This window comes from Scyliorhinus torazame, chromosome 18 (genome assembly GCF_047496885.1).
Source record: "Scyliorhinus torazame isolate Kashiwa2021f chromosome 18, sScyTor2.1, whole genome shotgun sequence".
In the NCBI taxonomy this organism is placed as follows: domain Eukaryota; kingdom Metazoa; phylum Chordata; class Chondrichthyes; order Carcharhiniformes; family Scyliorhinidae; genus Scyliorhinus; species Scyliorhinus torazame.
In genome coordinates, this window is record NC_092724.1 from 41,052,676 (window position 1) to 41,076,951 (window position 24,276).

Consider the following 24,276-nt stretch of genomic DNA (forward strand, 5'->3'; position numbering starts at 1 on the left):
TTTGGTGAATCTGGGCTGTGCTTAATCCAAGGCTAATAAATCCTGATTGGAAGTGTGCCTGAACCTGAACTCAGTACTCATGATATGATCAAAACTGATGGTTGTCATCTGTCTGCACTGAATGGAAAGTTTTCCGCTATTACAGTAATCATTTGTCTGTATTATGTTAATAAACGTCTGGTGATTGGACATTAAATTTATAAGAAAAAAAAGATAAAGTGCCCAATTCATTTTTTCCCAATTAAGGGGCAATTGAGCATGGTCAATTCACTTACCGCGCACATCTTTGGATTATGGGGGTGAGACCCACGCAGATACAGAGGGAATATGAAAACCCACCTGGGACCGGGATCGAACACTGATCCTCAGCGCCATGAGGCAGCAGAGCTAACTAGGAAACTACAGGCCAGTTTGTTTAACATCTGTCAAAGGCAAATGTTATAACAGGATAAATTCTAGGTGATCAGGAAGAGTCAACATGGTTTTGTGAAAGGGAAATCATATTTAACAAACCTATTAAGAGTTCTTTGAAGTAACATTAGCCATGGATAAAGAAGAACCAGTGGATGTCCTGTACTTAGACTTTCAGAGGGCAGCTGATGAGGTGCCACAACAAAGGTCGTCATGAAAAATAAAAGCTCATGGTGTAGGAGTAACATATTGGCATGGACTGAAGAATGGCTGGCTGACAGGATATAAACAGAGAGTAGACATAAATGGGCCATTTTCTGGTTGGTAAAATGTAACAAGTAGTGAGCCACAGGGATCAGTGTTGGGGCCTCAACGCTTTACAATAATTTGGATGCAAGGACCAAAGATATGATTACTACTAATGACACAAAGATAGGCCGGAAATTAAGTTGCGAAGAGGACATAAAGGAAGCTACAAATTAATAGGTTAAGTGAGTGGGCAAGGATCTGGAAAATGGCATATAATGTGGGAAAAGGAGAAATTGTCCATTTTGGCAGGAAGAATAAAAAAAGCATATTATTTAAATGGTGAGAGTTTGGAGAGCTGAGATGCAAAGAGATCTGGGTGTCCTAGTACATGAATCACAAAAGCTACTTATTATGCAAGTACAGAGAGAAATTAGGAAAGCAAATTGAATGTCATTGTCTACTGCCAGGGGAATTGAATACAAGAGTAGGGAGGTTATGCTTTAATTATATAGGGCATTGGTGACCACATCTGGTGTACTATGCACAGTATTGGTCTCCTTATTGAAGGACGGATGTAAATGTTTTGGAAGCACATCAGAGAAGCTTTACTGGACTAATACATGGAATGGGTGGGTTGTCTTATAAGGAAAGGCTGGACAGGCTAGAAAATGAAATGAAAATGAAAATCGCTTATTGTCACAAGTAGGCTTCAAATGAAGTTACTGTGAAAAGCCCCTAGTCGCCACATTCCGGCGCCTGTTCGGGGAGGCAGGTACGGGAATTGAACCGTGCTGCTGGCTTGCCTTGGTCTGCTTTCAAAGCCAGCGATTTAGCCCCGTGCTAAACCAGCCCCTAGACTTGTATCCTTGGAGTTTAGAAGAGTAAGAGATGACTTGATTGAAACATATAGGGCGGGATTCTCCGACGCTCCGCGCCAAAATCGCGCTCGGCGCACGGGCAGAGAATTACCCAAAATAGGCTCCTACGCCGGCATGTGATTCTCCGGCGACCGGATAATCGCCGCCAGTCGCGGGCGCGATCGACGCGGCGCCGGTTGGGGGCCGTTGAAAGTTCCACCAAGTCCCACCGGCTTGGTTCACATGTGGTCCCACCCGGCTGCGGGGCCGGTCCTGGTAGGGGGCAGGGGGATCCAACTCCAGGGGGCCTCCACGGTGGCCAGCCCACGATAGGTGGCTACCGATTGGCGTACACGCTCATACCGGGAGGGGGGGCCTATGTTCCTCCCCGCCGGGCTGCGCAAAGACGGCCAGCGCATGCATGTGCGGACCTGCGGCCGGCCGCCGTGCGCATGTGCAGACGCAACTGCAGGGCTCTGCCGGCAGCTGGAGCTGCGGAATGCACGCCGGGGCCCCGCTAGCCCCCTTGAAGACGGAGAATCACCCCGGACTTTCTAGGAAAACGTCCGGAGTGATTCCTGCCCGTTTTCCGGCGGGTGTGGGGACTTAGTCCCCAGAAGGGAGAATCACGCCCATAGATCCTGAGGATACTTAACAGGGTGGATGTGGAAAGGATGTTTTTCCTTGTGGGAGAATTCAGAACTAGGGCTCACTCTTTAAAAATAAGAGGTTGCCTATTTAAGACAAAGATGAGGAGGATTTTCTTCTCGCAGAGGTTTGCAAGCCTTTGAATATTTTTAAGACAGAGGTAGATAGGTTCTTGGTAAGCAATGGGGCGAAAAATTTGTATGTATGCTTGTTCCCTGTTCCTATGTTTCTACTATATTGACAGAAAAGTATCCGCAATATTGGAGTTAAACCATCTAGTTAGTGATAGCAAGACATCTGTATAGTAGCAGCAAACCATTACCAGAGTACAGGCAAAGCATTGCTATGTTGGAGATTAAACATTATAAAAGAATAAGCAAACCCAATAGCCAGTTTTCTTCCTGTCTTTATATTTCAAGAGATGTTTCTGAAGCAATAGTTAAGTCCACTGGCTCAGTGAGAAGAGCAACAACTGAGCAATCACACGCTGCACCTTTCGATATGGGTGAGAATGCAAATAAAATGTATGTTTCTCTTGCCAGCGCTATTTGTTACCTGACACTGGCCTATAGAAGAACGATTGCATATCCTGTATACACGAGTTCTGTTGAGTGCTGGAACTTGAGACCTTGCAGACAAAAGGTGGATACTTCTTGCTAGACATATCTGGGGAGAGATTTATAAATATTAATTAGAAAGAACTTGCATTTACTTAGCACTTTATCTTGTGTCTCCGTTCATGCAAAAGTGCTTCACATAAAATAGTTACTGCTATTCTGTGTTCAACATATCACAAACTGCAATCATATCAATGGCAAATTAAGATTTCTTTGGTTACTTGAGGAATGGCGTACAGGAACAGAACTCTTGGGGAGTGTCACAGATGAGGTGAGCCAGAAAATAACACAATTGTAAAATATCTACCAAGTATAATGTTAAAATGTCTCAAGTGTTTTGCAACTGAATTTTTTTTATCCAGGTACAGTGAGCCTTGTTCTGTAGGGGAATGTCACAACCATTTTGCACAAGAAGCAGCCCACAAACATGTAGAATTGTCACTTCAGAAAAATTATTTCAATATTTCAACTGTTTCCTGACTTATTTGTTCAACTACTTCAAATATCTGTACATTGGTGGCTCTGAGTGTCTTTCTATTCTAGATTTAGCCAAGAAGAGGAGATAGTCTGGACTATGGCACCTAAACTAATAGGATTAGTCCATCCTATTGTTGTTAATGCCTCACTAACAGGACAGTCATCAGGAATGATTACGCATGGTCCTGATGCGTTATTTCAAGTGACCGATTACTTAAAACTAATCAACCTATTTAAATTTAGCAGGAAAAATTTGAAAAGGACAAAATCTTACTTTTTGTCAGTTATCTCTGCTCTTTATGTTTGTTGGGATACTGTTCCATGTGCATTAGTTGCTTATTATTCAGATGAAATTGGATTGTGAGTGCTGGCAATTTCATTGCCAGGGACATAACAGCCAAATCAATCTAATGTTCACATATGCATTTGTCAGTTGAATAACTGGATAGTGATCAATGATAGGAACTTTGACTATTTGCTCCCCTAGCCTAAGGATGCTGAGGCCAATTCTAATACTTCAGGCAGATGTCAATGAACTTGACACAGCTCAAATATTTTACGCCAAATCGTGAATACTCTGTATCAGCATTCTACTCCAGAAAGATTCATAAATATTTCCCCAAATAGAAATACCTGGAATAATCAGAGAATCAAGATTGGGATTTTAAAAATGTCCAGTAAGTTTCTGATTGGCTCAGAGACTAGTCTTCAATCTTAAGCCATCCTAATCAAGCTAGTTGATCATAGTCAGGATAAAAGAGGACTCTAAAACAACCTCTTTGCGCGTTGGCCGGACTGTGATCCAGACAGGAATGGGTGTTGAGCTGGACTGTGATCCAGACGGGAATGGGTGTTGGGCTGGACTGTGATCCAGACAGGAATGGGTGTTGGGCGGACTGTGATCCAGACAGGAATGGGTGTTGGGCTGGACTGTGATCCAGACAGGAATGAGTGTTGGGTTGGACTGTGATCCAGACGGGAATGGGTGTTGGGCTGGACTGTGATCCAGACAGGAATGGGTGTTGGGCGGACTGTGATCCAGACAGGAATGGGTGTTGGGCTGGACTGTGATCCAGACAGGAATGGGTGTTGGGCGGACTGTGATCCAGACAGGAATGAGTGTTGGGTTGGACTGTGATCCAGACGGGAATGGGTGTTGGGCTGGACTGTGATCCAGACAGGAATGGGTGTTGGGCTGGACTGTGATCCAGACAAGAATGGGTGTTGGGCAGACTGTGACCCAGACAGGAATGAGTGTTGGGTTGGACTGTGATCCAGACAGGAATGAGTGTTGGGTTGGACTGTGATCCAGACGGGAATGGGTGTTGGGCTGGACTGTGATCCAGACAGGAATGGGTGTTGAGCTGGACTGTGATCCAGACAGGAATGGGTGTTGGGCGGACTGTGATCCAGACAGGAATGAGTGTTGGGTTGGACTGTGATCCAGACAGGAATGAGTGTTGGGTTGGACTGTGATCCAGACGGGAATGAGTGTTGGGCTGGACTGTGATCCAGACAGGAATGGGTGTTGAGCTGGACTGTGATCCAGACAGGAATGAGTGTTGGGTTGGACTGTGATCCAGACAGGAATGAGTGTTGAGCTGGACTGTGATCCAGACAGGAATGAGTGTTGGGTTGGACTGTGATCCAGACAGGAATGGGTGTTGAGCTGGACTGTGATCCAGACAGGAATGAGTGTTGGGCTGGACTGTGATCCAGACGGGAATGGGTGTTGGGCTGGACTGTGATCCAGACGGGAATGGGTGTTGGGTTGGACTGTGATCCAGACAGGAATGGGTGTTGAGCTGGACTGTGATCCAGACAGGAATGGGTGTTGGGCTGGACTGTGATCCAGACAGGAATGGGTGTTGGGCTGGACTGTGATCCAGACGGGAATGGGTGTTGGGTTGGACTGTGATCCAGACAGGAATGGGTGTTGAGCTGGACTGTGATCCAGACAGGAATGAGTGTTGGGTTGGACTGTGATCCAGACGGGAATGGGTGTTGGGCTGGACTGTGATCCAGACAGGAATGGGTGTTGGGCGGACTGTGATCCAGACAGGAATGGGTGTTGGGCTGGACTGTGATCCAGACAGGAATGGGTGTTGGGTTGGACTGTGATCCAGACAGGAATGGGTGTTGGGTTGGACTGTGATCCAGACGGGAATGGATGTTGGGCCGGATTGTGATCCAGACAGGAATGGGTGTTGGGTTGGACTGTGATCCAGACAGGAATGGGTGTTGGGCTGGACTGTGATCCAGACGGGAATGGATATTGGGCCGGATTGTGATCCTGACAGGAATGGGTGTTGGGCCGGACTGTGATCCAGACAGGAATGGGTGTTGGGCCGGACGGTGATCCAGACAGGAATGGGTGTTGGGCTGGACTGTGATCCAGACAGGAATGGGTGTTGGGCCGGACTGTGATCCAGACAGGAATGGGTGTTGGGCGGACTGTGATCCAGACAGGAATGGGTGTTGGGCCGGACTGTGATCCAGACAGGAATGGGTGTTGGGCTGGACTGTGATCCAGACAGGAATGGGTGTTGGGCGGACTGTGATCCAGACAGGAATGGGTGTTGGGCCGGACTGTGATCCAGACAGGAATGGGTGTTGGGCTGGACTGTGATCCAGACAGGAATGGGTGTTGGGCCGGACTGTGATCCAGACAGGAATGGGTGTTGGGCTGGACTGTGATCCAGACAGGAATGGGTGTTGGGCTGGACTGTGATCCAGACAGGAATGGGTGTTGGGCCGGACTGTGATCCAGACAGGAACGGGTGTTGGGCTGGACTGTGATCCAGACAGGAAAGGGTGTTGGGCCGGACTGTGATCCAGACAGGAATGGGTGTTGGGCCAGACTGTGATCCAGACAGGAACGGGTGTTGGGCCGGACTGTGATCCAGACAGGAACGGGTGTTGGGCCGGACTGTGATCCAGACAGGAATGGGTGTTGGGCCGGACTGTGATCCAGACAGGAATGTTTGTTGGGCTCCCCACACCAATAGTTAATGTTCTAGATGCAACTTTGTTTACTTAGTCTAAATTTAAAAATGGCTTACTAATATTAGTTGCCCAACTCTGGAGCCCTGTACTGAGCCCATATTTTACTGAACACACTTGCAGTTAAATCCTTATAAAAGCAAGAGAAAACTGTGAATGCCCCAAATCTGGAGTTAAAAACAGAAAATGCTACAAATACACAATAAGGCTATTGGCAAGACAGGTTATCATTATCAGTGTGGCCCTTCCAGAAACACACATCTGTTTGTTCTTTCGGATTGTACTGACTGATTTGTATCTCCGTTTTTATTTTTTTGAGTCAATTTTAGTTAAATTCACATGCTCAGTTTCTGATCTCTCAATTTTGAAAATACATCCTTAAACCCTGATGGCCTAATTTACTTCAAAAACTTCCCTTTGTTTGATTTTTCACCATTTAATAAATCTAACCATGCATCATCTAACTTTTTGGTAAACAGATTTTTTTAAATTGTAACAAAGCAATCAAATTCTGGGGGGAGGGAACTGTTTCTGTTTCTCAACCCTGTCTAATTCATCAATGTCACTTTGGAAATTTGGTGAGCAAAACAAAACAATTTTCTAAATGCAGTTGACACTAATGGATTAGAAATGCTAGGCAGTACATGTCCAGACTCCACAATGCAGGCAGAAAACCTCAACATTTAATCACTTTCTTTCGGATTATGTCAGTGCTCCAAAATTTTCAGTAATTGATTTACTCTCAGAGCCTTACCAAGCTCATCAATGTACTGAGCAAAATTATATAGCACATTGAGACACCATATTTTGTAATTATGAAAACATTTAAACCATTCAGTTTTCCATCCTACTCTGTGAAGCCACATCAGTTGTCATTAAATTCATTGGCCATGGCATGCTGTAGTTAACATTTCAAATGATGTAATACATTTTAATAGTGGGTAGACACTCCACCACAGGTTGGGTTGAATCAACTTCATACTACTGGAGATAGAGCTTACTCATAGTGGTCAGTAACAGTGAAGTCACTCCAAAGCCTTGAGCGGCTGGCCTTAGCATCAGGAGTCAAGGGAAGAGACATCCATTTTCTGCCCCAATTGATAGTGACTCGGTGCCAAATTTTGTTTAATAATGCTCTTGCAAAGCACCCTGGGATGCTTTAGTGAGTTCAAAGTGGTGTCGATGCTGTATCTATTTAGCAGGCAAGAAAATCTCCCATGGTGTTGCTAACCAAGTTGAATAATAATGCTGTTTTCCAGAAATTGTAGCGTAAAACCATGTTATAAAGGACAAAGAACAAAGAAAAGTACAGCAGAGGAACTGGCCCTCCGGCCCTCCAAGCCTGCGCCGACCATGCTGCCCGTCTAAACTAAAATCTTCTACACTTCCGGGGTCCGTATCCCTCTATTCCCATCCTATTCATGTATTTGTCAAGATGCCTCTTAAACGTCACTATCGTCCCTGCTTCCACCACCTCCTCCAGCAGCGAGTTCCAGGCACCCACTACACTGTGTAAAAAAACTTACCTCATACATCTCCTCTAAACCTTGCCCCTCGCACCTTAAACGATGCCCCCTAGTATCCTAAGTTAAAGTGCCGTCTCAGCTGATTCCAGATTTTAATTGATGATTCCACCACCGAGCTGATCGACTGGTGCACAAGGACACCCAGGTCCCGCTGCACACTCCACTCTCCCAATTTACAACCATTCAGGTAGTAATCTGCCTTCCTGTTTTTGCTTCCAAAGTGAATAACCTCACACTTATCCACATTATACTGCATCTGCCATTGATTTGCGCACTCGCCCAACCTGTCCAGCACCAACCAATACGTGCATGTATTGCTCTGTGCTCAGGCATAACTGTATTCAACATAGCCGGTCTCTTTTAAGAGCATACCTGCCATTCTGAAATCAACTAGAAGTTAATTGTTGATTGTAAAGTTGCCAATTAGTTGGCGGGAGCTCATAAATTGTTGCCCCAGATCAGAAGAAACATCCAGCATGAAATTAACCACCTATCCAGGTTATTTTATCTCGAAAGGTTTGTCAAGGTTTAACAGTATATAGAGTTGGTTTTCATGGCATTACTTAGCAGAAAATGACTTGCTCTCATTCCTGAATACAGGACCTAGAGCAAGGGTCAGTAATCTTTTCCATCTGAACAACCAACTGTCTAAAATAAAAAACTGTCTAAAATAAAAGCTATTGGGAGCTGCAAGATGAAAATTCAACATTTTTAAACCAAATACTTGGCAAATCAACAGGTTCCTGTGGTAAAATGTATAATTAAAATATATAATCGATAAAATACACACATTGAATTTATGTATCAAAAGGAAAAAAACTAAATTAAAATAGACCTAACTCTGCATTGATGATGATTTTGGACTTTTTAAACAATAATTTTGTCAGTATGGTTATCATTAAAACATAATTCTACTCATCTTAAATTAAAGAAAGACAATTTTTGGCTACTGATTCCAGTGATAGAAAAATGGCTTCTAATAGCACATTGAGAATAATCTATCATCGCAGCTACAACAAAACGAACAATGGTCGCAAACATAAAACCTGTTCCTTCAACCAAAGGCATTATCTATAACCATAATGTAGTTATACCATTCAAGCAGGTTTATTTCGAACATAATGGTGTTTCTTGTTAAAATAATAATTTGAAACCCTACAGTGCTGCATAACAATTAGCCTTTTATCCCAAAATAAGAAACAGCCCGTACTTTTCTTGATTTAATTTTCTAGGCTTTTTTCATGTTAATGCACTCCAGAGAAGGTTGGGAGCTGCAAATGAGATGTTAGAGAGCCACATGTGGCTCTGGAGCTACACGTTTCAGATAATTGATGTAGAGTGACATGACTGCTGCATTTTCAGATGGTCACAAAACAAAACATATTGTTATTTACTTTTGCAATAGCAAAGAGTGAAATTTAACAGATATAAAGATGACAACTTGTCATGGACGACAAACGCAGCTCTAGTCCAGCATGTCCAGAGGGCAGAAAATATTTGCAGGAAAGCAGAATTAACCCATTGAAGCTCTAGAAATGAAGTACAATGGCAGCCACAAGCCCTAAAGTATAAGCTTGTGTGGAGATAAGGAGATATTACGAAGGTGAAGTGGAAAGGTTTTAAAACAGTTCCAGTGAAAACAATAGGACATGAGAAGACAAGATTCACAGTGCTACCATTTGCTGACAATGAAATTAAAGCCTGTCGTAATTTTCATATGTGAAACCATGCTGAACATTAAGTTCCCTACAAGGAGTTTTTGTGCATGTGCGTGACAACGGTTGGATGAATGAATGAATGAGAGAAATTTTTGATTGATAATGTGCGGAACAGTACTTTTCTGGGAAAACTCAGCAATTTTTGGCAGGGATGTGATGGGGTTCTTTCCCCCGCACAGGAAGTGGCTTAATGACAAGTTTTCTTCGTATCACCTCCCTAAATGTTGGCAAATAGAAGTTATGTGAAAGAAAAAAGATAATGTGTGGAACAGGCAACCCCTACTCAAAGAATGCAGTTTATTAGTATGAGACATGTAACTGGTGAGATTAAGAGCAAGCTGTGAAAAAAAAAATAACACCCAAATTGCTTTTTTACCAAGAGGTCGAACGTCCATAGTTCAATCTTTGCATGGGTGTCTCAACAAGCCATCCAACGATTAGGAACATGGGCAGCATGGTAGCCCAGTGGTTAGCACTGCAGCCTCAGTGCCAGGGGCCCAGGTTCGATTCCGACCTCAGGTGACTATCGGTGTGGAGTTTGCACATTCTCCCCGAGTTTGCATGGGTTTACTCCCACAGTCCAAAGAGGTGCAGATTTGGTGGACTGTCTGTGCTAAATTGCCCTAAGTGTCCAATGGTTAGGTGGGGTTAAGGGGTTTACGGGGCTAGGGTTGGGGATTGGACCTAGGTAGGGTGCACTTTCACAGCAGACCTGATGGGCCGAATGGCCTCCTCCTGCACCATACTACGGAATTCTAAAATAAGAGTAGGTCACTTGGCACTTCGAGCCTTTTCCACCATTCAATATGATTACTGCTGATCCTCAATACAACACTCCCGCATGCTCACTATACCTTTTGACACCTTTAGCATCTAGAAATCGAATGTTCTTATATATATTCAGTGATTTGGCCTCCACAGCCTTCTGTGGCAGAGAATTCCACAGCTTCACCACTCTCTGAGTGAAGGGGTTTCTCCACATCTCAGTCCTAAATGGCCTACCCCCTATCCTGAGAGTGACCCCTTGTTCTAAACCACCGCCACCCCGCCGCCCCCCCCCCCCCCCCCGCCCCCCCCAGGAGAGCATCATCCCTGCACCCAGTCTGTCCAAAGTTTGTGTTTCAATGAGATTCTTTCTCATTCTTCTAAATCCCAGTGAATAAGGCCTCGTCAACCCAATCTCTTCTCATACAACAATCCTGTCACCCAGGAATCAATCTGGTGAACCTTTGCTGCACTTCCTCTATGGGAGCCTCCTATCTTGGTCGGGAGACTAAATCTCCAGGCGTGGTCTCACCGAGATTATGTTTGCATCAAAGGAACAGGTGGATGGATGATGGAGAAATGACCTTCACAAAGAGTGGAAGTACGTGGGCTGCCCTGTTTGTCGTCCTGTGTGGTTTCATTATCAAATCCATTACGCCGGCCGCTTAAAGGGGTTTCCCATTGTGGGGCAGGCCCACGCCGTCGGGAAACCCCTGGGCTGCCGGAAAAACGGAGCATCCTGCCGGCGGAGAATCCAGCCTCATGTGTTTGTTCAGAAAATCATATCCAATTTAATGGATGGAGATGATGATTCGTTACTGGGGACAATTCTGAGCCAAAGTGGATCAAAATTAATTTGAAGTTCTTGCATTAGGTAGCAACGGCAATGCTTTTGACGGTTTTAAAAAGCTTTGATTGTGGTTAAAGGTATCTTTGAGCAAATAATTCATTCAATAAACTGAGCTAGATTAATTTAGTACTAATTACCTGTACTTAATTTTCACATTTCAGAATGGCAACCACCCACAATACCAGTTCACATTTTACTTAGCGCATAAGTTGGAAGTTTGTTTTGTCTATAACAGTAGAAATTAACAAAGCCCTTACATCAATATCCTATGGTTGTCACTGATCAGAAATGGAACTGGAGCAGACACAAACACTGTGGCTACAAAGCGGGTCAGGGGTATTCTGCTGAAAGTGACTCACCTCCTGATTCTCTGAAGCTTTTCCACCATCTACAAGGCACACGTCAGGAGTGTAATAGAATATTCTCACTTGTCTTGATTAGTGCAGCACCAACAAGGCTCAGAAATGTCAGTACCATCCTAAAACTGGCTTGACTGGCAGCCCTTCCAGTACCTTAAACCTTCACTCCCTCTGCTATGCTAGCAGCAGCAAGCCATAAGGAGTGCCCTCCCTCAACTCTCCCAGGCTTCTTTAACAGTCCCTCCCAAAGCCCCATCCTCTACCAGCTATAACAGGCACATGGGAACACCACCATCTCCATGTTCATCTCCAAGTTACACAATTCCCCAGGCTTGCGACTCCCAAAGCTATCTTATGTGACCCTGGAGACAATTGTTCAGAATGCCGGTAAGATGGGTAAGTGAGGTTGAAGATTCTGCAAGAGGCTGCTCCTCCAATCACAGGCTGTTCCGCTCCCATGTTTATTGCTGATAGGCGCACACCCATTCACACAATTGGTGAGGGAACAGCAAGACTGGGGGCGCAATTCTCCAGCTGTATTGCACTCGAGCGAGAGCACAACGCGGCCGATGAATGCCAGGAGAGCCCTCTCGCGGGCTTCCCGTCAACCTCCACACCTCGTGGGGTTCACCCAAGTCCTGCAAGGCATCCCATTTGGAACTCTGCCCAAAGGGGGCATGAGCAAACGGCGTTACCAGAAGTATGTCTTAAACCTACTTAAGACCTACTCACTGTGGCACTGCCAATGTGGCCAGGGTGGCACTGCCAAGCTGGCTGGAGCACTGCCCGGGTGCCGTGCAATGGTCAGGGCCTGAGGGGGGCCATGCCCATGAAAGTAGAGTGGGGTGGGGGGGGTTGAAAGATGGGGTGTGCAGGGCAGGTAAGTAGGTTGGAGGGTGACTGGTGGGCATCTTGGAAAGGAGGGGGTGCTGTAAGGGGGGCTTGGGGGACCCGAAGAGGGGGCTGCCCCCCGGGGACCCCATAGCTGGGAGCCCTCACTTGAGGGGTGTGGGGTAGTGCCATATGTGTGGGGGGGGGGGGGGGGGGTGACATAGCCCATGGGTGGGGTGGGGGTGGGGGACCAACAAACTCATTTAGAGATTGAGGAATCCTTTGAAAATGGCGACCCGCTCTCGGAGTTCAGCTCCCCAGTGCTAACAAAAATTCTAAGTGTGGGCTAAGCTGGTGAGAAACTTCCCAAATCCAAATCCAAAAAAGTGACTATGTGTCATTCAATGGCAGTGGGGAACTCGCCGGGAATCTCCCTGAAAACCCCGCCACAAATGAACTTGGAAATCTTTTTGGGAGGGGCAGCACAGTGGCGCAGTGCTTAGCACTGCTGCCTCACGGCACTGAGGACCCGGGTTCGATCCCGGCCCCGGGTCACTGTCCATATGGAGTTTGCATGTTCTCCCTGTGTCTGTGTGAGTTGCCCCCCAAAACCCAAAGATGTGCCGGGTAGGTGGGTTAAAAATGGTCTGTTTGAGGTTGCGCGGTTGTTTGAAGCGCAACCTCAAACAGACCATTGTTTGCAGCAAACTAGCCAGCCTTCAGACAGCGACCACGACACCACACAACCCTCACATGTCAATTTCTGCAAGACGTGCCACATCATCAACATGGGTGCCACCATTACACGGGAGAACACCACCCACCAGGTACATGGTACATACTCTTTTTTTGTTAAAGGTTTTCATAAAATATCAATAACAAAATAAGAAAAAAGAACCCAACAGGGTTAAGTACAAAACACAATCTAAAAAAGCAAACCCCCAAACCCCTCCCCCCCGTACCTAAATAAATTAACATTAACACCCCGACTTAAGACAACAGGTGTATACACCCCCTCAGACCCTTCCAGTGTAAATAACATAAACAAAAATAAAGTAACCCCCCCGCCCCCCGAGCTGCTGCTGCCATTGACTATCGTTCTGCCAGAAAGTCTAAGAACGGTTGCCACCGCCTAAAGAACCCTTGTACTCTCAAGGCGAATTTCACCCTCTCCAATTTAACGAACCCTGCCATATCGCTGATCCAGGATTCCACGCTTGGGGGCCTCGTATCTTTCCACTGAAGGAGAATCCTTCGCCGGGCTACCAGGGATGCAAAGGCCAGAATTCCGGCCTCTTTCGCCTCCTGCACTCCCGGCTCCTCTGCCACCCCAAATATTGCGAGCCCCCAGCCCGGTTTGACCCTGGATCCTACCACCCTCGACACCATCCTCGCTACGCCCTTCCAAAATTCCTCCAGCGCTGGGCATGCCCAGAACATATGGTTGTGATTTGCTGGGCTCCCTGAGCACCTAAGACACCTGTCCTCACCCCCAAAGAACCTGCTCATCCTTGTCCCGGTCATGTGTGCCCTGTGCAGCACCTTAAACTGTATGAGGCTGAGCCTCGCGCATGAAGAGGAAGAGTTCACCCTCCCTAGGGCATCTGCCCACGTCCCCGCTTTGATCTCCTCTCCCAACTCCTCCTCCCACTTACCTTTCAACTCCACCACCGAGGCCTCCTCCTCCTCCTCCAGCATCACCTGGTAAGTTTCCGAGATCTCCCCCCCCCCCCCCGCCCCCCCCGAGAGCACCCTGTCCTGTACTGTGTGTGGCAGTAGCCGTGGGAATTCCACCACCTGCCGTCTGGCAAACGCCCTTACCTGCAAGTACCTGAAGGTGTTCCCCGGGGGGAGCCCGTACTTCTCCTCCAGCTCACCCAAGCTCGCGAACTTCCCGTCCACAAACAGGTCCCCCAACTTGCGTATGCCTCCCTGTGACACCCCGAAAACCCTCCACCTGTTCTTCCTGGGGCGAACCGGTGGTTCCCCCGTAATGGGGTCCACGCCGAGGCCCTAAATTCCCCCCTATGCCACCTCCACTGCCCCCAAATTTTGAGGGCCGCCGCCCCCACCACCGGGCCCGTGGTATATCTCCTTGGAGGGAGCGGCAGCGGCGACGTTGCCAGCGCCCCCAGACTCGTACCCACACAGGACACAGTCTCCAGTAGTACCCTCAGAGGTTGGGCAGTGGAGTTCAAAAACCCCGTCTGGTCTTCATGGATGATCTGCGGCACACAATCCTCAAGGCTAAGACCTTTGCCAGCACCTTGGCATCTACATTTAGCAAGAAAATCGGTCTGTAAGACCCACATTGCAGGGGATCCTTGTCCCGCTTCAGGATCAAGGAGATCAGTGCCCGGGACATCGTCGGGGGTAAAGCCCCCCCCTCCCTTGCCTCATTAAAGGTCCTAACAGCGGGCCCAACAGGTCCATATATTTTTTATAGAACTCGACCGGGAAACCGTCCGGCCCCGGTGCCTTCCCCGCCTGCATGCTTCCTATCCCTTTGATCAGTTCCTCCAGCCCAATCGGGGCCCCCAGTCCCGCCACCAGTCCCTCTTCCACCTTTGGAAACCTCAATTGGTCCAGGAAACGGCCCATCCCTCTCTCCTCCCGTGGGGGCTCGGATCGGTACAATTCCTCGTAGAAGTCCCTGAAGACCCCATTGATGCCAACCCCACTCCGCACCACGCTCCCTCCCCTGTCCTTAACTCCCCCGATCTCCCTAGCTGCTTCCCGCTTCCGAAGCTGATGCGCCAGCATCCGGCTTGCCTTTTCCCCATACTCGTAGACCGCCCCCTGGGCCTTCCTCCACTGCACCTCCGCCTTCCTGGTGGTCACTAGGTTGAATTTTGGCCTGGAGGCTGCGCCTCTTCCTCAACAATCCTTCCTCAGGTTCTTCCGCATACCTCCTGTCTACCCTCACCATCTCCCCCACCAGCCTCTCCCTCTCCCCCTGCTCCCTCCGGGCCCTGATGGAGATCAGCTCTCCCCTCACCACCGCCTTCAGTGCCTCCCATACCATCCCCACTCGGACCTCCCCGTTGTCGTTGGTCTCCAAGTACCTCTCTATACTTCCTCGGACCCGCTCGCTCACCTCCTCGTCCGCCAACAGCCCCACCTCCAAGCGCCACAGTGGGCGCTGGTCCCTCTCCTCCCCCATCTCCAAGTCCACCCAATGCGGGGCTTGGTCCGAAATGGCTATTGCCGAATACTCGGTATCCTCTACTCTCGCTATCAGCGACCTACTCAAAATGAAAAAGTCAATTTGAGTATATATATTTATGGACATGTGAGAAGAATGAAAATTCCCTAGCCCCCGGCCTTGCAAATCTCCAAGGGTCCACCCCTCCCATTTGGTCCATAAATCCCTCAACACTCTAGCCGCCGCCGGCTTCCTACCCGTCCTAGACCTGGAGCGATCCAGTGCAGGATCCAACACCGTGTTAAAGTCTCCCCCCATTATCAGGCCCCCCACTTCCAAGTCTGGGATCCGACCCAACATACGCCGCATAAAACCCGCATCGTCCCAGTTCGGAGCATACACATTGACCAGTACCACCCTCTCTCCCTGCAACTTACCACTTACCATTATGTACCTACCGCCATTATCTGCCACAATGCTCGACGCCTCGAATAACACCTTCTTTCCCACCAAGATCGCCACCCCTCAATTTTTGGCATCTAGCCCCGAGTGAAACACCTGACCTACCCACCCTTTCCTCAGTCTTACCTGGTCTGCCACCTTCAGGTGTGTCTCCTGGAGCATAACCACATCCGCCTTGAGCCCCTTCAGGTGCGCGAACACGCGGGCCCGCTTAACCGGCCGATTCAGTCCCCTTACATTCCAGGTTATCAGCCGGATTAGGGGGCTACCCGCCCCCCTCCCCCGCCGACTAGCCATGACCCCCCTCCTCGGCCAGCCACGCGCCCGCACCCCACACCCGGCCCGTTCCCCACAGCGGCATACCCCCCGTCTCGACCCACACCACTCGCTCCAGCTCCTCCTTGATCTTAGCAGCAGCAACTCGATTCCCCTGAACCCCCCCCGGCTCGGACCCATCCTAGCTGGCTTACTCCCCCCATTGCACTTCCGCAAGTCAGCTGACTCCTGCTGATCCCCCCCTCTCCCGCTCCCCATTCACAGGCTCTCCCCCTCCGTTCTAAGCGTGGGAAACAATCCTCGCTTCCCCGCCCCGGTCTTGCCCCCCCCCCCCCCCAAGTCTTCGGCGCGGGAAAAAAAAACACCGCGCTCTCCACCTACCAGGCCCCGCCACCAACCAAAACAGTGCCCAACCCGCCCTTCCCCCCCCCCCCCCGAACCAAAAATAGGCATAACATATCCACCGCAGTCCCCAATCGCCCATCCCGACCCTCAGTCTGTGTCCAGCTTCTCGGCCTGAACAAAGGCCCACGCCTCCTCCGGAGACTCAAAATAATGGTGCCGGTCCTTGTAGGTACCCCACAATCGCGCCGGCTGCAACATGCCAAACTTCACCCCCTTCCTGTGCAGCACCGCCTTCGCTCGATTGTACCCGGCCCTCCTCTTCGCCACCTCCGCACTCCAGTCCTGATATATCCGAACCTCCGCGTTCTCCCACCTGCTGGTCCTCTCCTTCTTGGCCCACCTGAGCACACACTCCCGATCGACGAACCGATGGAATCGCACCAGCACCGCTCGCGGAGGCTCGTTAGCCTTGGGCCTCCTCGCCAACGCTCTATGGGCCCCTTCCAGCTCCAGGGGCCCCTGGAAGGACCCCGCTCCCATCAGCGAGTTTAACATGGTGACCACATAGGCCCCCACGTCCGGCCCCTCCAGCCCCTCCGCGAGGCCCAGAATCCGCAGATTCTTCCGCTTCGACTGATTCTCCATCTCCTCAAACCGCTCCTGCCATTTCTTGTGGAGCGCCTCGTGCGCCTCCACCTTTACCGCCAGGACTAAGATCTCGTCCTCATTGTCAGAGATCTTTTGTTGAGCCTCTCGGATCGCCATCCCCTGGGCCGTCTGTGTCTCCAGTAGCTTATCAATAGAAGCCTTCATCGGCTCTAGCAGGTCTTTTTTAATCTCTGAGGCAGCGCTGGATACCCTCCTGTTGCTCCTCCGCCCACTGCCTCCACGCTGCTTGGTCTCCGCCCGCCGCCATTTTGTCCTTCTTCCCTCCCTTCTTCTGGTCCACCACCACCTTTTCTGTCACCCTGCTCCTAGTTAAAGCCATATACTGACGGGGAACTATTATTAACTCCTTCCCACACCGGGAAACGTCGAAAAAGTGCCCTTGGGGCCCTGAAAAGAGCCCAAACGTTTTGAGAGGGAATCCTTTTGGCAGTGTTCGCTTCACCAATCTGCCCCAAAATGTCTGTGGAAACTCCTGAAAAAGGTGTAAGAGTCCGTCCCAGACGGGAGTGCCGAATGCGTGACCTACTCCTCCATGGCCGCCACCGGAAGCCTCGTCCCCGCTTCTTCAGTGGCCTTGGTGAGATCTTTTCACAGTTGTTCCCTCTGCTGTTAGAATTCACTTTTGATAAAGGTCCTCAGGTCAGTTTGCAGCTTTAAGCTTGCCCTTCCCCCGCTTGCATGCTGGAAGGGGCCCTGTTTATCCTGTTGCAGCCAAATCCTTTACTGATTCTGCCGGGTTTGGTAGCCAAAAGACATAACATTCCTGGGGGACACTGTCAGGGGAATGTTGCAGTCTTCTTGCCACACCGGGAAATGTCAAACAAATGCCGTGGGGGCCCTGTAAAAGAGCCCAAAAGTCCGTTCCAAGCGGGAGCTACCGAATATGCGACCTAGCTCTGCATAGCCGCACCCGGAAGTCCACATGGTACATACTCATGCAACTCAGCCAACGTTGTCTACCTCATGCGCTGCAGGAAAGGATGTCCTGAAGCATGGTACATTGGCGAGACCATGCAGACGCTACAACAACAGATGAACGGACATCGCGCGACAATCGCCAGGCAGGTATGTTCCCTTTCAGTCGGGGAACACTCCAGCAGTCAAAGGGCATTCAGCCTCTGATCTTCGGGTAAGCGATCTCCAAGGCGGTCTTCAGGATGCGCAACAGCGCAGAATCACCGAGCAGAAACTTATAGCCAAGTTCCGCACTCATGAGTACGGCCTCAACTGGGACCTTGGATTCATGTCTCATTACATTCACCCCCCAACATCTGGCCTGGGCTTGCGAAATCCTACCAACTGTCCTTCATAGAATTTACAGTGCAGAAGATCGAGTCTGCACCGGGCCTTGGAAAGAGCACCCTACCTAAGCCCCACGCCTCCACCTTGAGACAATTCACACCTCTTTAACCTGATTATCCCTCTCTCCAGTTGCTCCGTCTGGACCTGTAAAGGCTTAATTACCTGCAAAGACTCACAATCAAAGTATCGCCTGCATCATTGACTTTGTATATATGTTTCTGGTACCCACCTCTTCATTCACCTGAGGAAGGAGCTGTGCTCTGAAAACTCGTGATTCAAAACAAACCTGTTGGACTTTAACCTGGTGTTGAAAATAGTCATCACACCTTTGTCATTGCTGTGTCAAAATCCTAACCGCCCTATGGGTACTTTCACAAGGACTTCAGTGGCTAAAAAGGCAGAACACTATCATCTTCTCAAGGCTAATTAGGAAGGGGGCACTGGATGGTGGCTTTTTCAGCAACCACGCCCTTTGAATATATGCAAAAAGAAATTTGGGTTAAATGAAAGCAAATCAAGACTGCAAATGCTGAAATCCAAAGGACTTCAGTCATCATCCATCAAAAGAAAAGAGATTCTGACAGTATAACCACTCATTAAATTAGAATACCGTCAAAAGGTGTGTGAGTGCCCAAGGAAGGTAATACTCCTCTGGTGAAGCTGGTGTATGGATCAGAGGATGAGAAGTGCCATGAGAAGGAGTGTGAGCAGCTGGAGCAGGAAACTTTTCGTGGTGCACCACAGATAAAGATGGCGAGGGCAAGGGGGGCAGCACTGCCCACCTCGTGGTCAATGGAGTAGTTGGGTGGAGTTTTTAAACATAAAATTCCAGCAGCAGAGGAAAGAAGCTTTGGAAGACCTGGCTAAGGTGGTGGAGCAGTTCAGAGCTGCGATTGAGAGAGTGGAGCAGAGACTCGAGGCTCAGGGCTTAGCAATCTAGAAGGTGAAGGAGGCGGTGGAAGAGCATGAGGAGCATATGGCATCCTAGAGACGGAGTTGGGGATGGGTTTGGACAGCCAAAAGAGGCTGAGAGAGAAATTAGAGGACCTGTAGAACCGCTCCAGAAGATTGTCAGTATGCCGGAGTATGTGATGGGCAGTGGGAAGTTGGAGGGTATTCTGATAGTCCCAGTCAACGCTGGGTGCCCCGACGTGGATTTTATGAAGCGGATGTTGGGGAAGATTCCGGACTTGCACACGCATCGGTGTGATTATGGGGGTGATTTCAATACCGTCCTGGACCCGGTCGAGTCTTCAGTCGTCAAGAGTGGTGACAGTGGCTAGGGAGCTGAGGAGATCTATGGAGCATATGGGGAGGTAGTGGTGGGGGGGGGAGACTCGTGGAGGTTTGGGAGGGTGAGGGCGAAGGAGTTTTCATACTGCTCCCATGTGCACCGGATGTACTCTCAGATCGATTTTTTGTGATGGACAAGGCCCTGCTGGCGGGGATGGCCAACTCGAGTATTCAGCGATTGTGGTCTCTTGACCACACGCGCATTGGGTGGATTTGTAGGTGGTTCAGGGGAGGCTGGATGTGTTGCTGTGTGGGTGGGTGCGGGCTTCCATTCAGGGCTATGTGGAGTTGAACAACACGGGGAGGTCACAGCAACTACGTTGTGGGGAGGCACTCAAGGCTGTCGTTAGAGGGGAGTTTATTTTGATTCTTACGCACAGGGAGAGGATGGAATGGAGGAGAGAACAATGCTGGTAGATGAGATGTTGAGGGTGGACAGGAGGTACTCGGTGCGCTGAAAATGGGGTTGCTGAAGGAGGCAGAGGCTCCAGATGAGTTTGAGTTAGTGTCTAGGGGGAAGGTAGTGGGCAGTTGCAGAGGGCCAGTGCACGAATATGGAGAAGCAAGTCGAATGCTGGCCCATCAGTTGAGGAAGCAAGCAGCGGCAAGGGAGATTGGTAGAGTGAGTGATGTAAGGAACGATGGTGATGGACCCAGAGGGGGCCGAATGGGGCATTTGAGGTCTTTTATAGGAGTTGGAGCCCGCAACAGGAGAAGAGGGGATGTAGTGGTTGCTGGATGGCTCACAGTTTCCCAAGGTGGGAGATGGGCGGGCTCAGGGTCTGGGTCGAGGGGATGGCATAGGTGCGATGCAGGTAGGGAAGGCCTCGGGGCCTGACAGGTTCCCAGGAGACTTTTATAAAAAGTTTGGGCCGGAGCTGGGGCATATTTGTTTGAGGTGAACCAAGTGACTTTGGGCTGCATCATGGGACAAAGCAGGGGTTCCCGCTCCCCCCACCACACCCCCTCCTCCTCCACCCCCACCATCCATCCGTCTCTCTCCTCCTCCACCCCACCCTCCCCCCACCATCCACTCTCCTCCTCACCCCCCCCTCCTCCCCATCACCAACACCCCCCTCCTCACCCCATCACCACCCCCCCTCCTCACCCCATCACCACCCCCCCTCCTCACCCCATCACCACCCCCCCTCCTCCCCATCACCACCCCCGTCCTCACCCCATCACCACCCCCCCTCCTCCCCATCACCACCCCTCCTCCTCCCCATCATCAACCCCCCTCCTCCCCATCACCTCCCCCCTCCTCCCCATCACCTCCCCCCTCCTCCCCATCACCTCCCCCCTCCTCCCCATCACCTCCGCCTCCCCACCCCCCGCCCTCCTCCCCATCACCACCCCTCCTCCTCCCCTTCATCAACCCCCCTCCTCATCACCTCCCCCCCTCCTCCCCATCACCTCCCCCTCCCCACCCCCCCTCCTCCCCATCACCCCCCCTCCTCCCCATCACCACCCCCCTCCTCCCCATCACCACCCCTCCTCCTCCCCATCATCAACCCCCCTCCTCATCACCTCCCCCCTCCTCCCCATCACCTCCCCCTCCCCACCCCCCCTCCTCCCCATCACCCCCCCTCCTCCCCCATCACCACCCCCCTCCTCCCCATCACCACCCCCCTCCTCCCCATCACCACCCCCCCTCCTCCCCATCACCACCCCCCCTCCTCCCCATCACCACCCCCCCTCCTCCCCATCACCCCCCCTCCTCCCCATCACCACCACCCCTCCTCCCCCATCACCACCCCCCCCCTCCTCCCCATCACCCCCCCTCCTCCCCATCACCACACCCCCTCCTCACCCCATCACCACACCCCCTCCTCACCCCATCACCACACCCCCTCCTCACCCCATCACCACACCCCCTCCTCACCCCATCACCACACCCCCTCCTCACCCCATCACCACCCGCCCTCCTCCCCATCACCACCCCCCTCCTCCCCATCACCACCCCCCCCTCCTCCCCATCACCATCCCCCCCTCCTCCCCATCACCACCCCCCTCCTCCCCATCACCACCCCCCCTCCTCCCCATCACCACCCCCCCTCCTCCCCATCACCACCCCCCCTCCTCCCCATCACCACCCCCCCTCCTCCCCATCACCACCCCCCCTCCTCCCCATCACCACCCCCCCTCCTCCCCATCACCACCCCCCCTCCTCCCCATCACCAGCACCACTCCCCCTCCTCCCCATCATCAGCACCCCCCCCCTCCTCCCCATCACCACTACCCCCCTCCTCCCCATCACCCCCCCTCCTCCCCATCACCCCCACCCCCCCTCCTCCCCATCACCCCCACCCCCCCTCCTCCCATCACCCCCCACCCCCCTCCTCCCCATCACCCCCACCCCCCTCCTCCCCATCACCCCCACCCCCCCTCCTCCCCATCACCCCCACCCCTCCTCCCCATCACCCCCACCCCCCCTCCTCCCCATCACCCCCACCCCCCTCCTCCCCATCACCCCCACCCCCTCCTCCCCATCACCCCCACCCCCTCCTCCCCATCACCCCCACCCCCCCTCCCCCCATCACCTCCCCCCTCCTCCCCATCACCTCCGCCTCCCCCACCCCCCGCCCTCCTCCCCATCACCACCCCTCCTCCTCCCCATCATCAACCCCCCTCCTCATCACCTCCCCCCTCCTCCCCATCACCTCCCCCTCCCCACCCCCCCTCCTCCCCATCACCCCCCCTCCTCCCCATCACCACCCCCTCCTCCCCATCACCACCCCTCCTCCTCCCCATCATCAACCCCCCTCCTCATCACCTCCCCCCTCCTCCCCATCACCTCCCCCTCCCCACCCCCCCTCCTCCCCATCACCCCCCCTCCTCCCCATCACCACCCCCTCCTCCCCATCACCACCCCCCTCCTCCCCATCACCACCCCCCCTCCTCCCCATCACCACCCCCCCTCCTCCCCATCACCACCCCCCCTCCTCCCCATCACCCCCCCCTCCTCCCCATCACCACCACCCCTCCTCCCCATCACCACCCCCCCCTCCTCCCCATCACCCCCCCCTCCTCCCCATCACCACACCCCCCTCCTCACCCCATCACCACACCCCCCTCCTCACCCCATCACCACACCCCCTCCTCACCCCATCACCACACCCCCTCCTCACCCCATCACCACACCCCCTCCTCACCCCATCACCACCCGCCCTCCTCCCCATCACCACCCCCCTCCTCCCCATCACCACCCCCCCCTCCTCCCCATCACCATCCCCCCCTCCTCCCCATCACCACCCCCCTCCTCCCCATCACCACCCCCCCTCCTCCCCATCACCACCCCCCCTCCTCCCCATCACCACCCCCCCTCCTCCCCATCACCACCCCCCCTCCTCCCCATCACCACCCCCCCTCCTCCCCATCACCACCCCCCCTCCTCCCCATCACCAGCACCACTCCCCCTCCTCCCCATCATCAGCACCCCCCCCCTCCTCCCCATCACCACTACCCCCCTCCTCCCCATCACCCCCCCTCCTCCCCATCACCCCCACCCCCCCTCCTCCCCATCACCCCCACCCCCCCTCCTCCCCATCACCCCCACCCCCCTCCTCCCCATCACCCCCACCCCCCTCCTCCCCATCACCCCCACCCCCCCTCCTCCCCATCACCCCCACCCCCCTCCTCCCCATCACCCCCACCCCCTCCTCCCCATCACCCCCACCCCCTCCTCCCCATCACCCCCACCCCCTCCTCCCCATCACCCCCACCCCCTCCTCCCCATCACCCCCACCCCCCTCCTCCCCATCACCCCCACCCCCCTCCTCCCCATCATCCCTCCCCATCACCCCCACTCCCCATCACCCCCACCCCCTCCTCCCCATCACCACCCCCCCCTCCTCCCCATCACCACACCCCCTCCTCCCCATCACCACCCCCCCTCCTCCCCATCACCACCCCCCCTCCTCCCCATCACCACCCCCCCTCCTCCCCATCACCACCCCCCCTCCTCCCCATCACCACCCCCCCTCCTCCCCATCACCACCCCCCCTCCTCCCCATCACCACCCCCCCTCCTCCCCATCACCAGCACCACTCCCCCTCCTCCCCATCATCAGCACCCCCCCCTCCTCCCCATCACCACTACCCCCCCTCCTCCCCATCACCACTACCCCCCCTCCTCCCCATCACCCCCCCTCCTCCCCATCACCCCCACTCCTCCTCCCCACCCCCCTCCTCCCCATCACCCCCACCCCCCCTCCTCCCCATCACCCCCACCCCCCCCCTCCTCCCCATCACCCCCACCCCCCCTCCTCCCCATCACCCCCACCCCCCTCCTCCCCATCACCCCCACCCCCCCTCCTCCCCATCACCCCCACCCCCCTCCTCCCCATCACCCCCACCCCCTCCTCCCCATCACCCCCACTCCTCCCCATCACCCCCACCCCCCTCCTCCCCATCATCCCCACTCCCCATCACCCCACCCCCCTCCTCCTCCCCATCACCCCACCCCCCACCTCCT

General features: G+C 52.5%; 1 protein-coding gene across 2 annotated transcripts in view; it reads right to left on the minus strand.

Annotated features, from left to right (window-relative positions):
• Nucleotides 1–24,276, minus strand: part of timm44 (translocase of inner mitochondrial membrane 44 homolog (yeast)) — a 133,823-nt gene that overhangs the window by 106,302 nt on the left and 3,245 nt on the right. For both annotated transcript variants that reach the window (XM_072482643.1, XM_072482644.1), the window contains exon 2: nucleotides 2,721–2,831. In XM_072482643.1, coding sequence (XP_072338744.1) covers nucleotides 2,721–2,831 — 111 coding nt within the window. The remainder of the gene's footprint in view (nucleotides 1–2,720; nucleotides 2,832–24,276) is intronic.